Raw genomic sequence first — 14308 nt, forward strand, 5'->3', positions numbered from 1 at the left:
GGCATCTACTGCTTCACACCTTGGAATCCATTCTGCACCTTGCAGAGTAGTTAGGCATTTCAGTAAACCGGGAAAAGTCAAAGCTGTCACCCCCACAAGATATAGAATTCATCGGAGTGACATTCAGCACAAAGTCCTGTGTGGCTGCTCTCCCTCTTCACAGGCTTCAAAGATTGAGGTCACAGCTTCAAGTGATACTCTCTCAAGACAAAGTTCCAGCTCACTTAGTGTTACAACTCGTAGGGTCCATGGCAGCGACAATCACTCTTGTTCCCCTGGCAGGGTACCAAATGAGGCTGCTTCAGTGTCTCCTGGCATCACAGTGGTCTCTGTTAACACATCCGATGTCCTACCTAATCTGCATAACCAGTTGATGCAAGTAGGATGTAAATTGGTGGATGAAGTCAGAAGAGGAATTATGGAGTCTCCCCTTTTTGCCCATAGTGACCACGGATGCATCCCCTGATAGTGGGGGGGTAATTTTCAGGGAAAGACCGTCCAAGGCACTTGGTCCATGTTAGAGGCCAATTTTCATGTCAACATCCTAGAACTGAGGGAGGTGCATTTCAGTCTGCCTTCCCTTCAGGGACAGGTGCTGTCCAATCAGACATGTCGGTGGTCTGGTACATCAACAAACAAGGAGGAACCAGATCCTACCCTTTGTCAGGAAGCCTTAAGAGTATGGCAGTGGGCAGCAACATCCAACCGCTTTCTGATAGCAGTGCACATTCCGGGGAATCCAACATGATTGCAGACAAACTGAGCAGATGCATCCTCCTGCCTCACGAGTGGTGCCTAACGTGCCAGCAAAGATCTTCTGTCGATGGGGTCAGCCTTGCTGCGACCTGTTTGCATCTCCCATAAACCAAGCAGCTATTTGCCTTGTCCCCCCCCCCCCCTCGGGACAGTCCCCGAGAGATGCTCTCCTACACGATTGGCCCCCCAGGACTACTCTTAGCTTTTCCTCCCTTGCCTCTGGTTCCCCAGTTTTTGAAGAAAGCCCAACGGTTGAGAAGCCTAGTGATCTTAATCGCCCCTTTCTCTGGCCTTACCTAGTTCACCATCCATGGACTCTGGACCCAACTCCAGGCCTGTTGTCTCATCTGCAGGGACTGGTCCAGCCCAACCTACAGAATCTCAAGCTGATGGCTTGGTACCTCCACTTCCAGTGATTGCCATAGGTTCATAGGTTGGTACTAAGCTATCTGCCCTAAGGCCTATGCAAGCCTATCCATAATAATTCCCTGGAAATGTTTTCCCACAATACATACTTCTCTGGGCCCCTGTCTAGCAGGGCGACTGACATGATCCCCGGGGTGAATTTCCTATCTCCCATCCAATCATCAAGGTTCCTTTTGAAGAGGGCCAGTGAGGTGCTCTGCTTGACATGTATGGGCAGTCTATTCCAGAGTATGAGGAGTCTCTGGGTCAGGAACCTATCCCTCCAGCATGTTTTGTTTATTGTGATGATCAGGTTTAGATCCCTGGAGCGTGTGGCTCTGAAGGATTGGGATTTATTTAAATGGAACATGTCCAACAGCTCAGGGTTTGACATGGCCTTGTATGTTAAGCAGAGATCGGCTCTGAGTAGACGATATGCCACAGAGTATAGCTGGAGTTTTTTTAGATGGTCAGCATATGGCATCTGCTTTAGACCTGTGATTCTTTTAGTGAGGTATTTCTGTGGCCTTTCCAGCTGTTGCAGATGTCTTGTGAGGTACATACCAAATGGGGCATTATACTCTATAATGGGTCTAATGAGGGATGAGTACAGTGAGACAATGACCTCCTTTTTTCTGGATGAAAAGCCTTTAGTGATGAGGTGTGCCACGTAGAAGGATTTCCTGACTGTTGTGGCAATGTGGTTATCGAAAGTGAGACCACTGTCCACTTGTGTCCCTAAGTCCCTCATCACATTTTCGATGTCTAGTGTCCTGCCACTTATGTGGTAGTTCATGGGTACATGTTTTTTTCCAAAGGGGATGACTATACATTTCTTGGCATTAAGCTTGAGCCCATGGCTCTGGCACTAGGTATCTGTTTCTGTAAGGCCCTTTTGTAGAATATCCACATCATTTGGGGATTCAATAATGGCTCCCAGTTTGCAGTCATCTGCAAACTTTGTTAGCCAGAGTCCCTTAGTGTTGGCCTGTACTTTAGAGAAGTAGATGCCAAACAAGAGTGGTCCCAGGACTGAACCCTGAGGTACTCCACTTGTCACTTGTCTGGAGCTGGATTTGGAGTCTGCTACTTTTACAGTCTGGGTTCTGTCAAACAGTAAGCCAGTTGGCAACCCATCGAGTGACGTAGGGATTTATGCCCAGCTTAGTAAGTTTATCTGTGATTCCAGAGTGGGGGATGGTGTCGAAGGCCTTGGCGAGGTCCAGATAGGCTGTGTGGACCTCCTTACCCTTGTCCACAGCTCTGGAGACCGATTCAAAGAAGTCATTCAGATTCAGGAGACAAGATCGGCCCTTCACAAACCCAAACTGGGTGGGGTCCAGTGTCTGGAGGTTGACAATGTCTTTGTTTATAAGTTCCATGATAATGTGTTCCATGCCCTTGCAGATCAGGCTTGTCAGACTGATGGGACGGTAGTTCCCAGGATCCAAGGTGTATCCTTCCTTGTGGATCAGGATAACTTTAGCTGTGCGCCACTCAGTGGGCATGAAGCCTAAGGTGAGGCTATGATTAAACATGACACTTAGGTTGGGTGCCAGTTCATTTTGTAGTTCATGTAGTACACAGCCTGGGATGTCATCTGGTCCCATGGATGCTGTATGCTTAGTTTTGGAGAGTGCTGTTTCTACCTGTGTGGCTGTGATTATCAGAATTTGGCAATCTTTTGGAATTGAGATGGGCCCTTTAGGGCGTGAGAGGGGAGTGAAGTTGGCACTAAATCGATCTGCCAGGATATTGGCAATATCTTTGGGATCCGTATATTTAATGCCTTTCTGTTGTAGCTCAGAGCAGATCTGAGAATTGCCATTTAGGCAACTATAGAATGCCTTGTGGTTGTCTTTGGAATCTTTGGCAATTTTATTTTCGTGCCTAGCTTTTGAGGATTTTATGAGGGATCTCAGCTTCTTACTGAGGCTGGAGAGGGAGTTTTTTGCATCCTGGGATTTTCCTCTTTTCTGCAACAGTTTCTTCCTTCTGTTGTATAGTTCGTTTATAGCAGGGTACCACCAGATTGGCTTCCTTTTTTTGGAGAAGAGCATCTTGGTTCTATTTGGGATGGCACGATTCATGCACAAGTGGATGTGCTCGTACAGTGCCTTAGTGTAGGATTCTGCAGTCGAACTTCCAGATCCCGTCTGCATGGGTGCTGTGAAGTTTGTCACTTCTGACTTTAGTAGCATGAAGTTGGCTTTGGAGAAGTTTTTTAAGGAGGTTTCCTTACTGGGGGTGGGATGTAGATGTCAAGGGTGATTTGCTTATGGTCAGGCCTGACCAATGAGGGGGTGACCACTGGTGTGGAGCATCTATCTCCCATGTTGGTGATGACCAGATCTAGGATAATGGAGCCCCTGGTGGGACAATGGATTAGTTGATCCAGGGCGTTGGAATGTATGAATTCAAGAACCGTTGGGAAAAGGAGTTGGTACCCGAGTAGTTTTCCCAGTTAATGGCAGGGTAGTTGAAATCACCTAGTATTAGGGTGTTTGGTTGTATCTTAATATTTTCCAGTATGTTTAGGAAGGTGTAGTGAGAATCTTGGGGTATGCTGGGGGATCTGTAGCAAGCTACGATTTGGATTGCAGTCTTACCTAGTGTTAGTTGCACCTGGAGAATTTCAGATGCATTGTGTTGGGCAAATAGCCTGGAGGTGTGAATATGGACACTCCTCCACCTTTAGTGTTTCGGTCTTGGTTTTGTGGCCGAAGAGTGTGGTAAGAATTGTAGCCTGATATTGCAGGGGTGCTCTCTGGAGCCTTGAACCAGGTCTCAGTCACTGCACAGATATCATTGTTCTCCATTTTTAGGAGTGCCTCGAGAGAGTGCATTTTGTAGCATTACCTTCAGATTTTGCATGTTTGTATCTGTTACGGTGGTGGTTTTATCCAATGAACCTTGCCTAAAAAAGGCACTATAGGGGTGGCAAGAGCTTTAGCCAGTAACCTGAATCCCAGGGGTGACAGGTGCAGACATCTCTGGCAAAGCATCATGGTTTGTCGATCATGTCTTCCCAGGCAGACAAATACTGGATCCCCTTTGAATGACAACAGAAGCTTAGCCAATTGTTGAAGTCAATCATTTTGTCCTTATACTGGGGTATCATTCTGGGCGAAGGCAGGATGCTACTCGGGGCTAGGGTCATACCTGCTTGGGTCACATGATCCAAGAGCTCTTCCATGTCTCTCTTCATGTAGTCCAGGGAGGTACGTCTCAAGTCATTTACTCCAGCATGGACAATGACAGAGTCGTATTTGTACTTGTTGTGGAGTGACTTGAGTCACTCCACATGCACTCCCATGCAGAATAATCTTTCTTCATCAGTACAAATGATACTTCTGGCTTCTCATAAACCATCCAGCAGGAAACTTTATCTCGGTAAATGGAACAGGTTTGCACTTTGGTCTCAAGGAGAAGAAATTGACCCTTTTTCAGCCTTGATTGATAGGGTGTTAGGATATCTATCAACTTTATTCCAATCAGGAGCCTCAGCTTCTACCATTAGAGTTCATTTAGCTGCTATCTCAAATTTCCATAATGGTTTTGATAACTTTTCCTTAATCTCTCATCACCTTTACAAAACCTTCCTAAAGGGTGTTACCACCTTGCAAATAACCCATTGAACCTTGGAATTTAATGTTACAAAGTTTGAGCAGTCAACACTTTGAGCCAGCAGCCACTTGTGATATCAAATATTTGTCTTGGACGACCCTATTCCTGGTAGCCATCATGTCAGCCAGGAGAATATCAGAATTACAGGCCTTGTGTGTGAAACATCCATATATCATTTTTCACAGCAAGAGTGTCATTTAGAACTAATCCCTCTTTTCTACCCAAAGTTGTGTCTGATTCAAATATTAATCAATTCAGAGACCTACCAGTTTTCTTCCCAAACTTCTCAAACAAGGGAGAGGAGAATATTATTTACATTTGTTGGCTGCACACAGACAATTAAGTTTTTACCTGGATAGAAAGAAATTGTTTAGGAAATCAGACCAATTGTTTCTTTTTCAGGTACTCGACTGAGCAAACCAGTTTTCAAAGTTACCTTATCAAAATGGTTGAGAGATTGCATCACCTTTGTTTATGACCAAAATAAGCTTAGACCTATCAACCAAAGTCTCAAGGCTCATTCTACCAGATCAGTTTCCATTTCAGTGGCCTTTCATTCTGCAGCCTCCATGGATGATATTTGCGCAGTGGCCACTTGGTTTACCCCTCATAACTTTATTACTCATTTCAAATTGGATATGATCTCCTGGGGAAGAGCATCCTTTGGCTTTGTGGTGCTCAGGAATATTCTTCCATAGGGCTTCCTGGGACATAAAGTAGCTAGGGACTCTGTCCCAACAGTCAAGAATGAATGAAGATTGACAACATCAGATAAGTTATGTTTTTACCATAGTGTTCCATCTGTGTTGTCTATCTTCATTCTTGACATCCCAACCCCCTCCAAAGACTCCTGGTGGTTTGGAACTAGTACTGGTTTTGTAGTAGGGCAGTTGCTCAGACATAGCTTCCGCTTTTTTTTTTTTTATTACTATGGGCAAAACTCAATCTGAAGGGAAGAGAGGCACTATGGGTAGCCTTAGCTCAAGAGTTTCTGGCTGGAGCGAGCTTGACTCAACGGCCAAGTTGGTTCCAAGGGTGGAACCGAAATCCAACAGTCAAGAATGAATGAAGATCGACAGCACAGATGGAACATTATGGTAAGAACATAACTTTTTTCGGATAATCGATGTTTGGATAATCAACTCTACTGTACTAAAAACAATGCTGCCATCTAGTGGATGAAAATGTGAGACAGCTTACAATAAAAAACCTGCAAGACATAAAAATCTAACACAGGTATTTAAGACACTATAACAATAAATACAGTGGAAAAACATTAATCCTTTTCTACATTAATAAACTGGTGAGGGGAAACTTTATCATTGATACCAGGGAATTTGTTGCTTTTAATAAATTCTTCCAGTGCAGTTCTCTTCTTTCAAGGTACGTTTCCTAATCACCACCCCTCTCAAATGGGGCAACTTTTTCCAATATCTGAAACACAATTTTTTTTTAATTTGCACATCTATTAGAATGTTTAGCTAGGGCATTGTCGGTATCCCTTTTCCGAATAGCATAGTCATGTTGGTAAATCCTTTCTTAGTTGATTTTGCTTTCTTCCCAATATAAAATGCTGGGCAGGTACCACATTAAGCCATATAAAAACCATACCTTGGGTATTGCAGTTGAACTTCCCATTAAGGTAAATAGTTCTGGCATAATTACCCACAGTGAAACTGAAGCCTTCCTGTATAAGTCTACATTGGCTGCATGCTCCACATTTAAACTTGCCTTTTGCTGCCAGGTGTTTCTCTCATTTTCCATGAGGCACCTTTTCAAAGGTGCTCTTCAAGTTAACACCCTTCTTGTAAACCACCAATGAAATCTGCCACAGTTTCTCATCCAAACCTTGTGTTCTAATATACATGATCCAGTTAACATGACAGGATGTTCTTCACCTCCTTACTTGCACTGTTGTAACTGCAAGCATAGGACCTAGCAAACAGTAGTGCATCACTACTAGGAAGACTCCAATGTTTCCTGCTATGACAGGAAGTCCAAGGCTTATTTTTTTAATCCAGAGATATTTTTGAGAAATCAAATGGCAGACACATTTCCCAGTTAATAAACGTGACAGTAGATTACTGCTCTTTGACAGACTTGAAGGAGCTTCAGGCACAAATTGGGGCATTATCACAAGGGCAGGTATTTGATGTCTGTTCCAGGTCTGAAGCTCCTTGAGGTATATGTCCAAACTACCCCACTCGTATGGTCCAGGCAGTGAGCTGCCCCCTGACTTGCAAAAATTTGAGCATTAGCCAGTCTTTGGCCTCAGTAGAAGACTTTAAGGTTACGGTTTGTGGCTTATTCACTTCCACCTTGGGCAGATGCATTCCAAAGCTCTAAGTTGGTCTTGTCTGCATACTTTAGTGTGCAATTCTGGGTGCAGCATGCACACTTTTTTGGGAATATTTTACTATACTGCAAGTATGAGCTTCTCCCCTTGTCCCATGATAATCTGCTTTCTTTCAGATGTCTGTCACTTCAAGTAACAGCTAGGTTTCTGCAGCTTGAGTGACTGTTACAGATTTTTCATTCAAAAGTATGTCTTGCGGCAGATATGCCAACCCTTTTATTTATTTTATAGCACATGGTAACATTTTTTATTTAATTTCATAATTCAAAGTTTCCTAATTTCTTTAACTTCTCTCCCTCTTTCCACTTTTCCGATCAGGTTTCCTTTCCTTCCTTTCCCACATATGACATTCCAGCCTTCATTAAAAATATTTTTACAAATATTTGTTAAGTTTTCTGTTTAGCCTATTGGTGGTGTTAGTAGGCCTTATTCTCTGCCTTTTGTGTATTTTTTGCATTTCAGCGTTTGTGCTGTGTACTGTAGTGCTTCAGTTCTGTTAGATTTGCCGTGTTTTTTATTGTTATTGTACAGATATTATTGTTGGTGCTTTCTTTAGTGCTGGATTAGTTTTAGTATGGAGTTGGACAAATAGTGACCTTGTTATAAAAGGACAATGCAGCTTGCGGAGTCAGATCAGTGTTAAGTCGTGCTGTGTATTGTAGCCAATGTATAGTCCCCATGTGAATGCTGAAGATGTTTCTAAATGTGCTGTGTGAAATTCTGTGGTGGAAAGCATTTGTCTAATTTTTTTTTCTTTGCCTTTTAATAGCGCTTTCTAGTGGGACTCTTCCAATAACATCCCTGGATGCAAGTGGAAATCTTATATTTGCCAATGCTAATGCTGGAGGAACTCCTAATATTGTAACTGCTCCACTCTTTCTTAACCCTCAGAACCTTTCGCTGCTCACCAGCAATCCTGTCAGTTTGATATCTGCAGCAGCTGCCTCAGCTGGAGCCTCTGGACAGACAGCCAATCTGCACATAACCTCTTCAAATGCAGACACTATTCAAAATGCTCTCCTTACTGTAGCATCTGCCAGTGGATCTGCTTCTACCACCACTACTGCCTCCAAGGCCCAGTAAATTGCAGACTCTACTGGATCAGCAGATTTTGAACTTTGTGGTGAATTAGCTGCTTCCATTGGAAAAGGAAAGATGAGACTTTTGCCTAATTTTATAATTCATAGTTCTCTTTCAGGATTGCTTCATTAATCGGAGACATTTCTAACCAAAAATACTATTTATCAGTAGAAGTAACAGTTTAAGGTTTGCTAGCAAAAATTAGGAAGGGTTTCCTGTTTTCATTTTACCTTTCTAGTTTTTTTAACATTTGTTTTAATAGGTCTGTTGTACAGGCCTTTTGTTTAATACAAGGTGTTTATATCATGTGTAATATAGCTTTGGGCTTTTTTCTTGACAGGTGCAGTTTAGGCAGGCCTGTACTACTTGTGTAACTTTTATAGCTGGTTTGGTTATGTTTGGGGCTCTGGTTCTTAGAGGAATTAGTTTTGTCTGTCTTTTTTTATTTTCTGGGAACACTGATTTATGCAGCATTTGTACAATACAGATTGTGCTTGTATTTTTGTTTTATATGGGAGGGGAATTGATAACCAAAGGTGATAGAGGTTTGAAGTTTGAAACTTAAGGAGTGTGCAAAGACCAGAGAGAAAAAGGTAGTTGAGTGCAATTTGAAAAGCTGCTTCTCTCTTTGTGAACTGAAAAAAAATTGGCCAGTGGTGGATGAAAAGATAAATACTGGCCTACGAGTTTAGAAATCATTGAAATTGGTAGGTATGCATTTTTTTCTATCCTGTTCATGTAAACTTTGAAGCAGTCATTTCAGCAGCCACTGTAGACATGGGTGTCAGATGTTCTGTGGTCCTTTTTTGTTTCATATGTGGGAGTGCGACTGTGTGTGTGTATAGGGGCTGTGACTGGCTGATCAGGTGAAATCCTTACATATGTTTGCTTTATGGTGAGCTATCTTTAGAAATGCTACCCCCACCAAACCCTTGATTACATACATTTGCATCTACCTTCCTACAAGGCTGCCAGATATAAAGTTGTTGTTTGGGTAAATGAGCAAATGCGACACTTAGAACTACAGTTTGTTGAAATGAGCAAAGCCTTCTTCCACAGTCATTGTAAAAGATTTGGGAACTAGGTTTTTACCTTTTACAGCCTTGGTCCTTAAGTTTAATTAGTTACTTGAAATGTCTGTACCTAGTATGTAACCAGAATATTTTTCTTTGAGAATATTGGAAGTTCCCCTATTCTTTAGTAGGCAATATCTCTTAAGGGTGCTCATAGAAAAAAATAAGTTGTTAGCACAGCTTCATAATTTGATATTTTGGGGATAGTTGGTTAAAAAAATTCATTTTAATAAAACTTTAGTCCCATTTGAACATTTTTCTCTTCCGTTTTTTCAGTTAACCCATAAGCTAGTCTTCCCTGAATGATTATAGCTGAATTATTTTTAGTTGTATTCATAAAGGACCATCTGTAAACTACCCTCACCCAAGCAACATCATGGTTTGCCATAGCATACATACATGTACAACCTTTAAAATTTGCTGGCAATGAGCTTACCCACAAATGTATTGGATCTCTGTCCCATGCAGAATGGCTTGTATTCCATTGTATTATTTTGTGGCAGAAATGCCTCCTTTGCAATTACAGTTGATCAAGTAGCCTGTAGACTAATCCCAAGTTGCAGCCGTAGGATGGTGACATTCCATTGTTACTCTTCCAAAACAAGTACATGGCTGGCACTGTGAAGCATGAATGCTTTTGAATATCTAATTCTGAAATAGCACAGATTTGTGTGCTGTGTGAATCTAGTGTTAACTGAACTGAAGGAAGGAGCACGCTAGTTTGTCCCATTGTGTTTTTTCTGTTATACTAGTGAATAGATCATGCTTTGAACAGGTAGTTAAAATAGGCATGAATTTGAGGTGGAATTCTGAACTGGATTATGATGCTCCTATTGTTATATTAATATGCTTTTGACATTTTATTGAAAGATCAGAATCTGAATTTCATCTCTCGTGCTGTTTGCCAAGTTGCATAGATTGATTGTCAGAGTGAGTCAAGTAAATGTGCATGACTGCAAAATTTCAGTTCCCCTTTAAAGCAGGAAGTAGAAAGAGCATGCATTCAGCTAATTTGCGTTTCTGGCTTGATGTTATCATCTAGAGGAGTGTGGTAGGTTAACTTTTTTTTTTAATCGTAATTGTACTCTTATTTTGCAGGCATATTTGAGTTTAACTTGATTACTGAATATTCAATGCTTTAATAAGAGTAGCAGTACAGTAAGTGTGTATTTTTTTGTTTTGCTTTGTTTTTGTGCAGTTGGTGTCATAAGTTTAGGTTAGTTAACACATTTTTACTGGTTCATTTACTGAGAATGGTTAAGGTTCCCCCCTCATTTTACCCCCCTCACCCAAGTAAGTTTGAAAATAATTTAACTATTAGCAAAAGAAATAAGCATCATTTGGTTTAACTGTTATCAGGGACCATTCTGTTCTTACCCTTGAATTTTTCATATGGTTAGAACATGTATCATAAAATTTATGACGACGTCATAATGTCTGCAGTAAGCGACTGCAGTATCACAAGTTAAGAGAGTAAGACATCAAGTTCATCATTATAATTGAGGGTTGGTAAAATAATGATATTAATATAGATGTCCACATTGCTAAAGCCATAACATTAAAACTAGATTGGTTCTCTCACTAGTTAGCCATGACATGGATGATCATGATTTCAGAATTTGGGTTCTTTAACCCCCACTACATCCTCATAAATGCATAAACAATTTTGCTGAAGTTATTTAGTAAGTAATAACCTATTGGCATTAGTTGGGGGGGGGGGGGTAATGTACCAAACCACCTATGCACTCCCTTACCTAGTATAACATTCTCAGAAGCGTGAAGTTTGAAATTTTTCTGAAATGATCCATCCATGAATTGTGACTCAATGTAATGTGTGCATATCCGTAGTGGCACACTATTCTCTACAGATTGCTGCTGCTGTTCTTGTCAGATGATGTATAGGAGACATTCCCAGGCTTTTTAGAACCATGCCTGAATTTCAGCAGTACTGATATTTCAGCTAAAGGCAGGCATGTTAGCTTCACTACCACAGTGTGTAACTGTTTTGCCACAGGTAGTACTCTGCAGATGTTTATTTTAATTTATACATTTAACTAAGTAAGCCCATTAGGCACTAGAGGTTTCAGGGGCAGCCTGACAGCACTGTCTAGTTAAATGTTAATGATCTGCCGTAATCTGACCTTTTGGTCTGGCAGGCGCTAAGATTTAAACTTAGAATCCTGCAGTGAGATGTTGACAGATGTGAAGATATTGTCAGAACTGGAACTGGTAGGGGCACTTAACCTCACCTCATTCCTCAGTGCCGTGAGTCTTCTTGTTGAATTTTGATAGAAAGTTAGTGTAGTCTTCCATGGCAGATCCATGTCTTTGCTCATTTAAAGGTAGGATGGCTAAGGTTCCTAATAACATTAACATGAAAAATGGACACATTTCATTTTATTCAGCCTTCAAAATTGGTTTCATAAGTTGTACAATTTTGTCTTAACTTGTACTTAAACATGTTGAAGTAAGTTTATTGGTCTTTGGACTTATTGCCCTTTGATCTACATAGGTGCTTGTCATTCACCAGTAGTCCTGTGTTTTGTTTCCCAGCCCATTCTTGTTTTGTTCTTGGGTCCAAGGCAGTTTGTAATGACAAAGCATTGTCTGTCAGTTTTGTGCCCTTTAGGAAAAAGGAGGATTGCAATCTCATGCCTTCTGTTTTAGAAATTGTTCTTGTAACTTGTTTAGAAATCTGAGTGATCAGCTACATTGCCCACATGACCAGATAACAAACCTTGCTTAGAAAAGACTAGTACACTAATATGGATTTATTGAATGGCCTTAATACTATCTTGCCATGCTGTGTAGGCTGTTTAGTTGTTAACATGACCTGTACTGTTTGATGATGTGAATATACAGACTATGAGCTTGTTTTGAAGGGACTGAATGTGAGGGTACATGGTGTCTTGGTTTTTGAGGTTCTCAGTCCTACTTGGGATGTTATTGTTCATCCATAGTAAACACATTAACTATTAGGGATTTGCCAGTATACAGATGTACTTCAAAGCATCCAATAAGTTAAGAGCCACAAAGTATTTTCCACACTATTACTAGTTGCATTCTTCAACAGTATTCTAATGAAAAGCTTCATAAGCTTTTATTAAAGCCATGACTCAAATAAATTGATGCTACACTATGGTGACGTCACCTTCGTGGTAACGTGAAATGCATCCATAGACTTTAATGGACACACTGATGCAGCCATTAAAGTTTATGAATGCATCTCATGCTTATCCTGTGCTGATGTCACGGAGGTTAAAGTTCCTTGTTTTCATCAGCATACAGAAAATATTTTTCAAAAGTGTTATTTTTATACTGAAAAAAAAATGTCAATATTAGCAGTTTGTGCACCATATGTGGTGCACAGGTGAAATTTTCACTGGCAGATCTCTTTAAAATTAACTAAGAAAGAAGATGCATCTTTTCTCACTTATACAGAAAAAAAAAACATAGTCTCCTCCAGACCACCAGAGATGCAGCAATAATATTCCAGATGCCATTACCTGTTTTTTTTAACAAGGATAATGCAGTAATGATCCATTTCAAGTCATTGCCCTGAGCATATAAAGCCAAAAATGCAGTCAGTACAGACTATACATCAGAGAGTGCATCTAAGAATTTATGCAGTACCATTTTATTTATAGTTCATTAGGTTCATAGGTAGGTACTAGGCTATCTGCCCGAGGGCATTTATAAGCCCTAGCCAGTGTGTCAGCTTTCTCCATCCCATTGATTAATTAACTGAGCCTCTGTCAAGAAGAGCCAATGAAGTGATCCCAGGGGTGTATTTTCTGTTACCCATCCACTCGTTAAGGTTTCTCTTGAAGGGTGTTAGTGAGGAGCTCTGCCTAATGTAGTTAGGAATTTTGTTCCTATCCCTCCAGCATGTTCTATTTATTGTTGTGGCGAGGTTTAGCTCACTAGAGCGAGTGGCTCGCAGTGACTTGGATTTCCTTAGGTGGAGAATGTCCATCAATTCTGAGTTGGACATGGCTTTGTAAGTCAGGCAGAGATCACCTCTGAGTAAGCAATATGCCACTGAGTACAGCTGGAGTTTTTCCAGTCGGGCTGCATAGGACATATGTTTGAGACCAGTAATCCTCTTGGTGAGGTACTTTTGTGGTCTTTCCAGCTGTTGGAAGTGTCTTGTGAGGTACATCCCAAACTGGGCATTGTACTCTATGACGGGTCTGATGAGTGACGAGTAGAGGGGCACTATAACCTCTTTATTTCTAGATGTACGAACCCTTTAGTAATTAGATGGGCTACATGGAAGGATTTCCTAGCTACTTTGGCAAATGATTGTCAAAGGAGAGATTACTATCTACCTGGGTCCCCAGATCTCTTATTACCTCTTCTGTATTAAGGTGGCTGCCACCTATGTGGTAATTCATTGGTGTTTTGTTTTTCCCAAACAGGATGACTATGCATTTTTTGCCATTTAGCTTGAGACCATGACTTTGACACCAGGTGTCTGTCTCAGTAAGGCCCTTTTGGAGAATGTCCGTGTCAGCCGGAGAGTCAATTATGGCTCCCAGTTTGCAGTCATCGGCAAACCTGGTTAGCCATGGTCCTCCTGTGTTTCCTGTACTTCTGAGAAGTATATGCCGAACAGTAGGGGTCCCAGGACCGAGCCTTGTGGGACACCACTTGTGACTGCTTTAGAGTCGGACCTGGAGCCCGCTATTCTTACCGCGTGAGTTCTGTCTGTAAGCCAGTTGGCAACCCATCTCGTGACATAGGGGTTTATGTTTAGGCTGGTGAGTTTTTCTATAATTCCTGAGTGGGGAATGGTGTCAAAAGCCTTGGCGAGGTCAAGGTAAGCTGTGTGAACTACCTTCCCCTCATCTATGGCCTTGGTGACTGTCTCGAAGAAGTCAACCTGGTTTAGTAGGCATGATCTGCCCTTAACAAAGCCAAACTGGGTCGGGTTAGGTGTTTGGAGGTTCCCAATGTCTTTGTTAATAGGTTCCATGATGATGCGCTCCATAGCCTTGTAGACCAGGCT

The 14308-nt window shown here is 41.5% G+C and overlaps 1 protein-coding gene across 1 annotated transcript in view; it reads left to right on the plus strand.

Annotated features, from left to right (window-relative positions):
• The window catches only part of POU2F1 (POU class 2 homeobox 1), a 1264626-nt gene extending 1251532 nt beyond the window's left edge, over positions 1-13094 (plus strand). Inside the window, exon 15 of the mRNA XM_044073100.1 lies at positions 7914-13094. Within this exon, the coding sequence (XP_043929035.1) occupies positions 7914-8227 (314 nt within the window). The 3' untranslated portion in view covers positions 8228-13094. The remainder of the gene's footprint in view (positions 1-7913) is intronic.
• The last annotated feature ends 1214 nt before the right edge of the window (positions 13095-14308 follow it).

The sequence above is a fragment of the Protopterus annectens genome, chromosome 5.part1 (genome assembly GCF_019279795.1).
Source record: "Protopterus annectens isolate FY-2018-M chromosome 5.part1, PAN1.0, whole genome shotgun sequence".
NCBI classification, from domain to species: Eukaryota; Metazoa; Chordata; order Ceratodontiformes; family Protopteridae; genus Protopterus; species Protopterus annectens.